General features: G+C 42.0%; 1 protein-coding gene across 3 annotated transcripts in view; it reads right to left on the reverse strand.

The window, feature by feature from the left end:
• Positions 1-12,867, reverse strand: part of LOC140465027 (protein Jumonji-like) — a 449,631-nt gene that overhangs the window by 20,732 nt on the left and 416,032 nt on the right. For all 3 annotated transcript variants that reach the window (XM_072560822.1, XM_072560821.1, XM_072560823.1), the window contains 2 exons: positions 6,532-6,714; positions 5,450-5,580 (listed from right to left, as the gene is read on the reverse strand). In XM_072560822.1, the coding sequence (XP_072416923.1) occupies positions 5,450-5,580; positions 6,532-6,714 (314 nt within the window). The remainder of the gene's footprint in view (positions 1-5,449; positions 5,581-6,531; positions 6,715-12,867) is intronic.

A 12,867-nucleotide genomic window follows, 5' to 3' on the forward strand; every position in this document is an offset into this window, starting at 1 on the left:
AAAGGAGTCAAAATTATGAGGATACAGGCAGAAAAGTTGAGATGAGGTCTCTCCATCAGATCAACCATGATATACTAAATGGAGTAGCAGGCTTGGGTGGCCTCTTCCTTCTACTTTTTGATTATCTAATGTGTAAGCATTTCTTGCAGTCAATGGTTAAAGTGGGCTGCAACAGTCTACGAGAATTAGCTCTTTGGCAAAAACCACGCTTTTTCTGGCGTGTGGACTAGTTTTCTGGTGCAATTATGTATGAGAGAAAGATTTCAAATTTCAAGTCTTTCAAGTAGGACTCTTACTGCTACACAAGAAAACGAGTCTCTCAACCCAATAGTCTCAGCTGGTAATGCTTCCTTCCATTGAACAATGCTCATTGCGGATCATATATTTACTTTACTACTATCTGGGTGACACTCAAATTACTTGACCTTCTTGAGGTGCTTAACATTGTAAGATATAGGAGCAGAATTAGATCATTCATCTCATTGAGTTTGCTCTGCCATTCAATCATGGCATCTTTCTCAACCCAATTCTCATGCCTCCTCCCTGTAACTCTAAACTCCCATACCAAATCAAGAACGTATCTATCTCTGTCTAAATAAACTCAATTACTTGGCCTCCACTGTCCTCTGCAGCAAGGAATTCCAAAGATGAATCACACTCTGGCTGAAGAAATTCCTCGTATCACTTCTAAATGGTCATCCCACCACTCTAAGGCTGCGTCCTCGGGTTCTGGTCTCTCCTACCAGTGGAATCATCTTCGCCATGTCCACTCTATACAGGCCTCTCAGTATTCTGTAAGTCTCAATCAGATCCCCTCTCACCCTTCCAACCTCTACTGAGTACAGACCTAGAGTCCTCAACCACTCCTCATAAGATAAGCTCTTCATCCTCTAGGTCACTCTTGTAAACCTCCTCTAGACCCCTCAAAAGCCAGCATATCAATACAAACTCATGACTAATATAACTCCCATGCTTAAGGTGGGAGGAAGGCAGAAGACTGGAACTATAGGTGGTTAGCCTGACCTCAGTCGTTGGCAAAGTTTGAGAGTCCATTATTATATATGAGACTGCAGAGTACTTGACATGCATAGTAAAACAGGGCTGAGTCAGCCTCCCTCCCTCCTTAAATATGCGTGTTACATTAGTCATTTTCCAGTCCTCTGGAAAACCCTTCCTGGCTCCAGTGATTCCACAAAGACCACCTCAGCTGTCTCCTTCAGAACTGCAGTGTAGTCCTTCTGGTCCAGGTGATTTTATCCACTTTCAGACCTTTCAGCTTCCCCAGCCCCTTCTCCTTATTGATGATCACTGTACTCGTCTCTTTCCCCTACTCTCTTTGCTTTCTAGTATGCTGCTGCCTTCAAGATTTACAACTCAGATGTCTCCAATCTTTCCTCATCATTTCAGTACAATTCTATTCAGCACACTGACAAGTTGGTGTAAGATTTATTCAGAACAGGAATACATGAACAGTGTCCAATCTTTTTCCACAATATAGCAAACATCTGATCCTCTATCACAACTCATGATTTCGCCCCATATTGTATGATACCTTTTAGCCTCTAGAAAATCATTTTTTTTTTCACTAAACACATACTGTGACTTGGCTTCCATAGCCGGTGATACAGAATTTCATAGTTTCACCATCCTTAATGAAGACATTTGTTTCTTATCTCAATCCAAAATGACTTATCTGGAGACTGGAGACCAGAGACCATGACCAGGACTGCTCTGGCCTCCCACATCCAGTCAATTCAGCTGAGTCACAATTTTGCATGCTTCAATGAGTTTAGATTAGATTACTTAGTGTGGAAACAGGCTCTTTGGCCCAACAAGTCCACACTGACCCTCCGAAGAGCAACCCACCCAGACCCATTCCCCGACATTTCCCCTTTCACTTACGGGAAATTTAACATGGCCAATTCACCTAACCTGCACATTTTTGGATTGTGGGAGGAAACCGGTGCACCCGGAGGAAACCCACGCAGACACGGGGAGAATGTGCAAACTCCACACAGACAGTTGCCTGAGGCGGGAATTGAACCTGGGTCTCTGGTGCTGTGCAGTGCTAACCACTGAGCCACCATGCCACCCTTAAGAGATCTCCTCTCACTATTCTAAACACAAGTGAATATGGGCCCAGTCAGCTCAATTTCTTCTGATACAAGAATCTTGCTATCCCAGGATTTATCTGGTGAACCTTCACTACACTCATTCTGACACAAAAACATCTTCTCTTAGGTAAGACAATGGAGGCTGTGTACAATACTCCGGGCGTGGTCTCACCAAGACCTTGGATCTTCTCTCCATCATAAGGTCAGAACTAGGGATGGTTTTTGATGACTGCACAACTTTCAGCTTGTGAGTCAACTCCTGACTGCCCAAAGCTTGTCCATCATTTGCAAAGTACAAACAAGGAGCATGATGGAATACTTCTCACCTGCCTGGATGAGTGCAGCTCCAACAAATCTCAAGAGGCTTGACAACATTAAGGACAAAGCCGTTAGATGCATTGGCACCACATCCACAAACAATCCCTCCATCACTGATGCACAGTAGTAGCAGTGTGTACCATCTACAAGATAAACTGCAGCAATTCACCAAGGTCCCTTATACAGTACCTATCAAATCCACAACCACTAACGTCTGGTCTCTTCTTCAGTTCTGGACTCGAAATGTTAGCTCTGTTTTCTCTCCAAAGATGCTGCCAGTCCTGCTGAGTTTCTCCAGCAATTTCTGTTTTTGCTTATTTCAGATCTCCAGCATCATCTTTTTTTTGTTTTATTCTCGTAACATTATTTGGGATAAAATGGAAAAGGTTTGGCTGATTAGGAAGAGTCAGTATGGATTTTTCAAGGGGAAATTATATCTAATTGCTGATGTTTTTGAAGTGGTAACAGAAAGGGTTGACGAAAGCAAAGCTATGGATGCGGTATACATGGATTTCCAGAAGGCATTGATATAATGCCACAAAAAACTGTGAGGGATGTTATAGTTCATGACAATAAATGGTACAGCAGCTACATGAATACAAAATAAGTTGGATGATAGGAAACAGAGTAATGATCAATGGATATCTTTTGAGCCAGAGGAAGATTTGTAGTGGAGTTTCACCACAGGTGCCTATTGGGACCCTTGCTTTTTTGATATACACTAATGAGCTAGACCTTGGTGTGCAGGGGCAATTTCAAATTTTGCAGTCGACATTAAAAAGGAAGACAGCATGGAATTCCAAAAGAACATTGATAAGTTAGTGGAGTGGGTAGATAGGTGGCAGATGAGGTTCAATGCAGAGAAGTGTGGGGTGATGCACTTTGTCAAAAGAACATTAAAAGGTAACATAAAATAGGAGGTACAATTCTAAAGGGGGTTCAGGAGCAAAGAACCCTGGGTGTATATGTGCACAGATCATTGAACATGGCAAAAGAGATAGAGAAGAAAGTGAGGACTGCAGATGCTGGAGATCAGAGCTGAAAATGTGTTGCTGGAAAAGTGCAGGTCAGGCAGCATCCAAGGAACAGGAGAATCGACGTTTTGGGCATCAGCCCTTCTTCAGGAGTGAGGAACGTGTGTCCAGCAGGCTAAGATAAAAGGTAGGGAGGAGGGACTTGGGGGAGGGGCGTTGGGAATGCGATAGGTGGAGGGAGGTCAAGGTGAGGGTGATAGGCTGGAGTGGGGTGGGGGCGGAGAGGTCAGGAAGAAGATTGCAGGTTAGGAAGGCGGTGCTGAGTTCAAGGGATTTGACTGAGACAAGGTGGGGGGAGGGGAAATGAGGAAACTGGAGCAATCTGAGTTCATCCCTTGTGGTTGGAGGGTTCCCAGGCGGAAGATGAGGCGTTCTTCCTCCAACCGTCGTGTAGCCATGGTCTGGCGATGGAGGAGTCCAAGGACCTGCATATCCTTGGTGGAGAGGGAGGGGGAGTTGAAGTGTTGGGCTACGGGGTGGTTGGGTTGGTTGGTCTGGGTGTCCAGAGGTGTTCTCTGAAACATTCCGCAAGTAGGCGGCCTGTCTCCCCAATATAGAAGAGGCCACATCGGGTGCAGCGGATGCAATAGATGATGTATGTGGAGGTGCAGGTGAATTTGTGGTGGATATGGAAGGATCCCTTGGGGCCTTGGAGGGAGGTAAGGGGGGAGGTGTGGGCGCAAGTTTTGCATTTCTTGCGGTTGCAGGGGAAGGTGCCGGGAGTGGAGGTTGGGTTGGTGGGGGGTGTGGACCTGACGAGGGAGTGACGGAGGGAGTGGTCTTTTCGGAACGCTGATAGAGGAGGGGAGGGAAATATGTGCCTGGTGGTGGGGTCCGTTTGGAGGTGGCGGAAATGACGGCGGATGATACGTTGGACATGGAGGTTGGGGGATGGTAGGTGAGGACCAGTGGGGTTCTGTACTGGTGGCGGTTGGAGGGGCGGGGCTCAAGGGCGGAGGAGCGGGAAGTGGAAGAGATGCGGTGGAGGGCATCGTCGACTACGTCTGGGGGGAAATTGCGGTCCTTGAAGAAGGAGGCCATCTGGGTGATACAGTTTTGGAACTGCTCCTCCTGGGAGCAGATGCGGCGGAGACGAAGGAATTGGGAATATGGGATGGCGTTTTTACAGGGGGAAGGGTGGGAGGAGTAAAACAAAGTGGTATCAACCTTATTTATAGAGGAACAGCATATGAAAGCAGGGAGGTGATTTTGAACTTATACAAGACACTCGTATGACCTCAGTATTTTGTATAGTTGTGGGCACTACATTAGAGCAAAAATGTGAATGCCTTGAAGGGATTTACAAGAATACTTCCAAGAATGAAAAACTTCAGTTAAGAGGATAGAATGAAGAAGTTGGGTTTGTTTTCTTTGGAGAGAAGGAGGCTGAGAGGAGATTTGATAGAGGTTTTCAAAATCTCACTAGCAGTCTGCATAGAGTAGATATGGAGAAGCTGTTCTCTCTCAGTAAAAAAAGGATATAAACTTTAAGATAACATGCATAAGCAAGGGTGATGAGAAGAAAAATGCTTTTCACGTAGCAAGTTTGTATAGTATGTAACACACTGTGCAGAGATATGGTGCAGACAGGTCCAATTGAGGCATTCAAGAGGACATTGTATGATTATTTAGTATGAAACGGTGCAGGGATAATGGGTAAAGGTAAAAGATTAGCACTAGATGCAGGAATAAATGGACTGAATGCTCCATAATAATTGTGATTCTGTGAAATGGAGTTATTAAATGGAATCAACTTGTATTACAAATCATTCACCTCATTAACTTGGCCTTTATGCACAAACAGGGGTAAAATTAATGAGTAACTAGTGTTCCATAACATTTAAGCTATAAAATTGTGTTATGTGCTCTTAACAATGGATTCATTTGTAAAGGAAACCCCACTTATATTTAATGCCCTTGACCAGTAAAAGTAAGCTTCCTTCCTCACCTTAAAATATTTCAACTAAATGCACAAAAAGGTACCTGAGTTCTTTCAAAAGTGAAGAAACGTGGCTTAGTGTTGACCCACTTTCTCGTTTCGATTCTGCTGTTGCAATAAGGTAAAGTAGTTTTTCCATGGAAAATGCATTAGCAATGTACCGCCGTTTTAGGTCCTATACAGACACAGCAAAACACTAGTTAGATGGAGAGAAAAACACAGTATACCAAAGACCAGGGTAACACATCTTCAGCAGTAAATGCTGGCTCTCAAATGTAATTCTCTGGTGGAGATAAAATGAAAAATAAATGCTTGGGTTTAGATTAGATTACTTACAGTGTGGACACAGGCCCTTCGGCCCAACATGTCCACACCGACCCTCCAAACAGTAACCCATCCAGACCCATTCTTCCCCCCCTGACTAATGTACCTAACACTATCGGCAATTTAGCATGGCCAATTCACCTGACCTGTACATCTTTGGACTGTGGGAGGAAACCGGAGCACCCGGAGGAAACTCACACAGACACGGGGAGAATGTGCAAACTCCACACAGTCAGTCGCCTGAGGCAGGAAATGAACTCCGGTTCCTGGTGCTGAGAGGCAGCAGTGCCAACCACTGAGCCACTGTGTCGCCCACAATAGTCTAGCACAATCACTTGCTCTTTGATAGTAGAAACCTGAATAACCTACAGCACCAAAATGAGTAGAGACCTAAGTAGTGTGAAAGCAGTCAGAGATACTCTAATTTCATTAATTGAAATGAGGTTAGGGCAATGAGCAGCACCCACACAACCTTCAGTTACTTACACAGGTGAGGTTATTGCTGAATTCCCCAAAACCCAGAGTCTCTTACATAGAATTGGGGTACTTGGCTAGTGCCTTTCTCTCATGCAGACTTAGTGCCTCCCATTGTAGAACTGAGCCATTTGCCCACATCAGATTAGAGTTTTAATTGGCTCCACTACACCTTACAAAGCTCAAGTATGACCGGTATGACTGATGGTTTTGTCAGATGGCTTTGCCAACCATTCCTTCTCATCCAACACATTCCAGCAGTACAAAAAAAAATTTAAACTACCATATTTATTTCAAGCAAGATTATGTAGTAAATTGTGTCTGTTACCTTAGCAGCTTCATAGCCCATATTTAACCATTCGGTAGTTGCAAAATGTACAGCTTCTGAAACACTGTAGCCACAGCACACTTTGGAGACGAAGGCTCCTGGAGAACATACAATAAATTGGCCACTCTGCTGTACAGTACGACATACTTTGATCCCCTCCTTACACAGGACCTCTGGAGAGATCTAGCAAGACAAATATTTACCAGTTAAGAAACAGAAATCCAGTTTGTGTAATATTGGTCGATAGCGATAATTGGATTTTACTTTGGAAAAGAGAGAAACAAGTGAAATAACACAACTCAATGCAATTTAGAATGTGCTGCTTTTGAAATAACCATTTGAATTTCATCAGTTAATACAAGTTCAACAACTAATAAATTTATACTCTTGCAATGTCCATAACACACAGCAACATAAAAGTTTTTAATGTTTCATGTTTAAAATGGCATTATGCGCTAAATATATATTCTTCAAAAACAAATATACCATAAAATAGCCAATTTAGTATAAAATAAATCAATTTTTTACTATTTGTGGAGGAGAAGTCACTTTGATTGGGGAGGAGTTAACTGGGGTGGGTCTGCACACTTCCGAAGCACTTCCAAAATATCATGGCTGATGACTGAAGTTCAAAACGAAGCTATTTCTCTCTGCAGGCTCAGAGTTCCCAAATCTGAGTTAATTATGCCCATAGTGCTTCAGAGCACCGTTTCAGATTGACAAGCAATCCAGCTCTCTAATGGAAGCTAAAGGAGGAGACAAGTCACTCAGCAAGTTTTCCCAAGTGTTCAGAAATATAGGCTTTCAGAATTAATGTGTTCAGTAAGCTTCGAGTGTCAGAAAAATAATTTCTAGCAGTTGACGAACACACAAGAATTCAAAAAGATTAATTTGCATTGTTTCATTTTAGAGATGTGTGCCATTGGCTAAACACTTGCTTGACTATTAAATGTTTGAAAACTACTGAAGATGGTTGCGTAGTGATATACTGTCATACATCAAAACTTGCAGCAATTTAATAATGATCTTTAGTTTTTGGGACAGCGGGGTTAGTTGAGAATTGGATGTGGCACATAATACTTCAAGCAAAATTGACAATATTGTCAAGATACAAATTGCTCCTCAATACACTGCAGGCAAATATAATATGGATTACACATCCCCCAAAACACTTGCTTACCAAAGCCTAGAGAACACAGATGCAGGTCGATAGGGTTTAGCAACCATTGGCTATGAACAATGATACTGTTTAATTAACAAACCAAAACAATGCAGTGAACCAGCAGAATGATAAACTGATGAGGTTACATTAGGACTTTGGTCTGCAGTCTAAGTTATTCATGGGTAAGAGTGTGCATACTGTTAATAGGCACATAGCATTCAATCCTAATAGTGTGCACACTGTTAACTAGTACATCGTATTCAATCCTACGATGGGTGACAATGAATAAGGGCAGTGTGTATAGGACAGACAAATGCTAAATTAGTGGAAAGTGAAACAATTAAAACTCTTTACGACAGAAAATATTTCGAATAGGTCGTTTGAAAAAGTGCCACTGAGTTGAGCTGAAACACGGATAGTGGATTATGAGTAAGATTATTTTCATAAAGCTATGTATTTTCAAGAATAAGGATCATCATTATTTCATTGAAATCAAGTATAATAATTTGCGTAATGCTGTGGTTAGTCAACTGTTCTTCCTGAGATAGAACATTCATAGTCCAAAGTCCTGGGGTCAGATGGGGTGGGTGGTGGTGGTGGTTAAACATCTCTGGTTTTAAAGTTTTCAGAAAAGATAGTAAAGAAGTAAGCGGAGGGGTGATGTTTTTGGTTAAGGAGAGCACAGTGATGCTGGAGAAAAAGGATGCCTCAGGGCACTAAAAGGCAAAATTTAATTGGCTAATCCCAAGGAGCAAAGACTGCATTTACATTGCTTGGTGCAATCTATACACATTAACTAGTGGGAAGGATATAAGGGATTGAATCTGCAGGGAAACTATAGATATAACAAACAATATGAAGTACTTATAATAGTAGTGTAACGGGCAAAGAGTAACAAGCGTTCTTAGTCCACATTCACGACAGTTTCCTGCAGTCTGTGTCCAGTCTAACAAAAAAAGGAGGTACTGCTAGACTTGGTTCTTGGAATAAGATGGGCCAAGTAGAATGAGTGTCAGTAGAATAACATTTGGGGGCCAGTTCCGATTGCATCACAAGGTTTAGGATGATGGAAGAAAACGACAATGAACATTCTAGAGTAACTGTCACAGTGCCAACTTCAACAGGGCAAGAACTGAGCAGATTGGTACCAAAGGTTGGCAAGAACAACAGCTGCTGAACAATGAGCTTTCTTCGAAGAAATGAATCAGGCATACGCAAGGTACATTTCCTCAATAGGGAAAAGTAGGACAAACAAATTAAGAACTCCCTAGTTGAAGGGGATAGAAATAAAGTGGAAAATACAACTGAGAATCAAGCTCAGTACAGAAGAGAGGTGAACATGTAAACATGAGAGGCAGATGTCATTTGAAAAATACCTGGAATCTAACATATAGAGAAATCCCAAAGATTCCAAAGGCACATAAGATAGTGGCATAAGATAGTAAGACCATTAGAGATCAAAAAGTAAATTTATAAATGGAGGCAGGAAACATGGCAGAGGCGTTAATTGAATACTTTCACTTCTTTATGAGATATATGCTGCCTGAGCCATGTGACAAAGGAGGATGGCCAGATACTAGCAGGGCGTAAAGTTCATAAGGAGATGGCATTGAATAAATTGCTAACATTAAAAAGTTGATAAGGTATCAAACCGGATGAGATTCACCGAAACATATTAAAGGAAGTGAGTGTGAAAATTACAGAGGCACTGACATTAATCTTTCAATCTGGTGTCAAAGAACTGGAGAACTGCAAAAATTATACCTTTGTCCAAAGAAAGTTGTAAAGACAGGCCCAGCAACTACAGAGCAGTCAGTTTAAATTCGATGGTGGGAATATTCCAGCAACTGTTATTGTGGACAGGATCAATTGTCAAATGGAAAAAAAAACTGCTAGTTAATTTCAAAAAGGTTTGTCAAGGAAAAATCGTGTTTTGGAGTTTTTTTTGGAGGTAACAGAGATTATTGATCAGAGCAAGGTCAGTATGGAGATGTGCATAGATTTCCAAAAGCATTTGATACAATATCACAGAACACTTGAGGGAAGTAATAGCATATGGAGTAAAAGGTCGCTGCAAAATTGACTGAGGGGCTGAAAACAAATAGCTGGTGGGTATTTTTAGTCTGGTGGAAGCTTTGTTTTTATTGGGAGCTTTGCTGTTTCTAATACCTATATGATATAGATCTTGGTGTGCAAGGAATAAATCAATTTATTTGTAATATAAAACCTGGGAGCACTTTAAATTGTTAAAGGGACAGTATAGATCTTCAAAATGACATTGACAAGTTGGTGGAATGAGTGGATAGGTAGATGGCAAATGAAGTTCAATACAATGAAACATTTCAATGCAAAGAACATGGAGAGATAGTAGAAAATAAGGTCTGATTCTAAAGCATGTGCAGGACCAGAGACCTGGCTGTATATGAAGGGCTTTTGCCCGAAACGTCGATTTTGCTGCTCCTTGGATGCTGCCTGAACTGCTGTGCTCTTCCAGCACCACTAATCTAGAATTTGGTTTCCAGCATCTGCAGTTATTGTTTTTATCTTGTATATCTGCATAATTCATTAAAGGTGGTAGGACAGAGAGAGAAGTTAATAAAATCATACAGTACTCTTGGAAGACCTGCTAAGTTTCTCATTGACTGGATTTTCTCTGTCAATTAGGTCCAGCTGGCATTTAGGATTATAGTAATATTTTTCAAGTTTTCAAAACTATTTTCAAAGTCCTCTTATTTGATTTTGCATTTATTCAACCTTTGAATTAAGAGTCATAGACATGTACAGCACGGAACCAGACCCTTCGGTCCAACTTGTACATGCCAACCAGATTCCTAACCTAATCTAGTCCCACCTGCCAGCACTTGGCCCATATCCCTCTAAACCCTTGCTATTCATAGGCCCATCCAGATGCCTTTTAAATGCTGTAATTGTACCAGCCTCCGCCACTTCCTCTGGCAGCTCATACCATACATGTAACACCTCTACGTGAAAAACTTGTCCCTTAGGTCCCTTTTACATTTTCCCCCTCTCACCCTAAACCTATGCCCTCTAATTCTGGACTCCCCACAGAAAAGACTTTGCCTATTTATCCTATCCATGCCCCTCATAATTTTGTAAACCTCTACAAGGTGACCCTTCAGCCTCCGACACTCCAGGGAAAACAGCCACAGCCTGTTCAGCCTCTCCCTATAGCCCAAATCCTCCAACCCTGGCAACATTCTTGTAAATCTTTTCTGAACCCTTTCAAGTTTCACAACATCGTTCCGATAGGAGGGAGACCAGAATTACACGCAATATTCCAACTGTGGCCTAACCAATGTCCTGTACAGCCGCAACATGACCTCCCAACTCCTATACTCAATGCTCTGACCAATAAAGGAATGCATACCAAATGCCTTCTTCACTATCCTGCCTATCTGCAACTTCATTTTCAAGTAACTCTGAACCTGCACTCCAAGGTGTCTTTGTTCAGCAACACTCCCCAGGACCTTACCATTAAGTGTATAAGTCCTGCTCTGATTTGCTTTCCCAAAATGTAGCACCTCACATTTATCTAAATTAAATTCCATCTGCCACTCCTCAACCCATCTGATCAAGATACCATTGTAACCTTCTCTGCTGTCCACTATACCTCCAAGTTTGGTGTCATCTGCAAACTTACTAACTGTACCTCTTATGCTCGCATCAAAATCATTTATATAAATAACTAAAAGCAGTGGATCCAGCACCGATCCTTGTGGCACTCCACTGGTCACAGTCTGAAAAACTACCCTCTACCACCACCCTCCGTCTTCTACCTTCGAGCCAGTTCTGTATCCAAATGGCTAGTTCTCCTTGTATTTCATGAGATCTAACCTTGCTAACCAGTCTACCAGGAGAAACCTTGATGAACATCTTACGTCCATATAGATCACGTCCACCACACTACCCTCATCAATCCTCTTTGTTACTTCTTCAAAATACTCAAATCAAGTTCGTGAGAGTAAACATGAAAAAGTCTTGAACTGAAAATGTGTGTTTCAAATGAAACAAAATGTGGCATAGAGTAGGGAGGCTATGTTGAACTAGTTAACTAGGACACTAGTTAGAACTCAGCTGGAGTATTGAGTACAGTTCTATATACCGGGAAGATTTCAGGAAGGATGTGAATGTATCGGAGAAAATGCAGAAGAGATGTACAATAATGGTTTCAGGGATGAGAAACTTGAGGACAGATTGGAGAAGTTGGGACCTACTTGGAGAGGAGAAGGGTAACAGGGAATCTGATAGAAGCTTTCAAAATCATTAGGCATCTGAACAGAGTAGATGGTGACAATTGTTCCTCCAGTACTTGTAATGGAATCAAAAATCAGAGGACAGAAATTTGCAAAAGAAGTAAATGCAAGAAGAGAAATATTTTTCTGAGTAGTTAGGGTCTGGAATGCACTGCCATGAAGTATGGTTGATGCACGACCAATTGAGGCATCATGAGGGCATTAGAAGATTAGATTAGATTTTTTAGATTAGGTTAGATTAGATTCCTTACAGTGTGGAAACAGGCCCTTCGGCCCAACAACTCCACACCGACCCTCTGAGGAGCAACTCACCCAGACACATCCCCCTACATTTACCCCTAACACTACGGGCAATTTTATCATGGCCAATTCACCTAACCTGCACATCTTTGGACTGTTGGAGGAAACCCACGCAGACACGGGGAGAATGTTCAAACTCCACGCAGACAGTTGCCCAAGGCAGGAATTGAACCCGGGTCCCTGGTGCTGAGAGGCAGCAGTGCTAACCACTGAGCCACCGTGCCACCCTAAATAGGAACAACATACAGGGTTACAGGGAAAAACAGAATGACAGTGAGCCAAAATGCTCAGAAAGCCAGTGCAGGCTACAATGAGAATGAATGGTCTCTGACTGCACTGTAATACTTCTGTGATTCTGAGATGCTGTGATCCCCCCCTCCCTCAATTACATAATTGCGTGTAATTATGGCAATGTTTATCAAGTTGTCAAAATTATTTTCAAAGCATTCTTGTTAGCTTTTATGTTTCTTCAGCTTTTAAATTATGTAAGTAAAAGTGGTAAAATCTTGACATGAACTGAAAATATTCTTCAAATGAAACAAATGGCAACATACATTTGGCTCTGACTGCATTGTTTTCAATTACAAAAGGAATTACCAG

Source organism: Chiloscyllium punctatum, chromosome 41 (assembly GCF_047496795.1).
Source record: "Chiloscyllium punctatum isolate Juve2018m chromosome 41, sChiPun1.3, whole genome shotgun sequence".
Taxonomy (NCBI): Eukaryota; Metazoa; Chordata; class Chondrichthyes; order Orectolobiformes; family Hemiscylliidae; genus Chiloscyllium; species Chiloscyllium punctatum.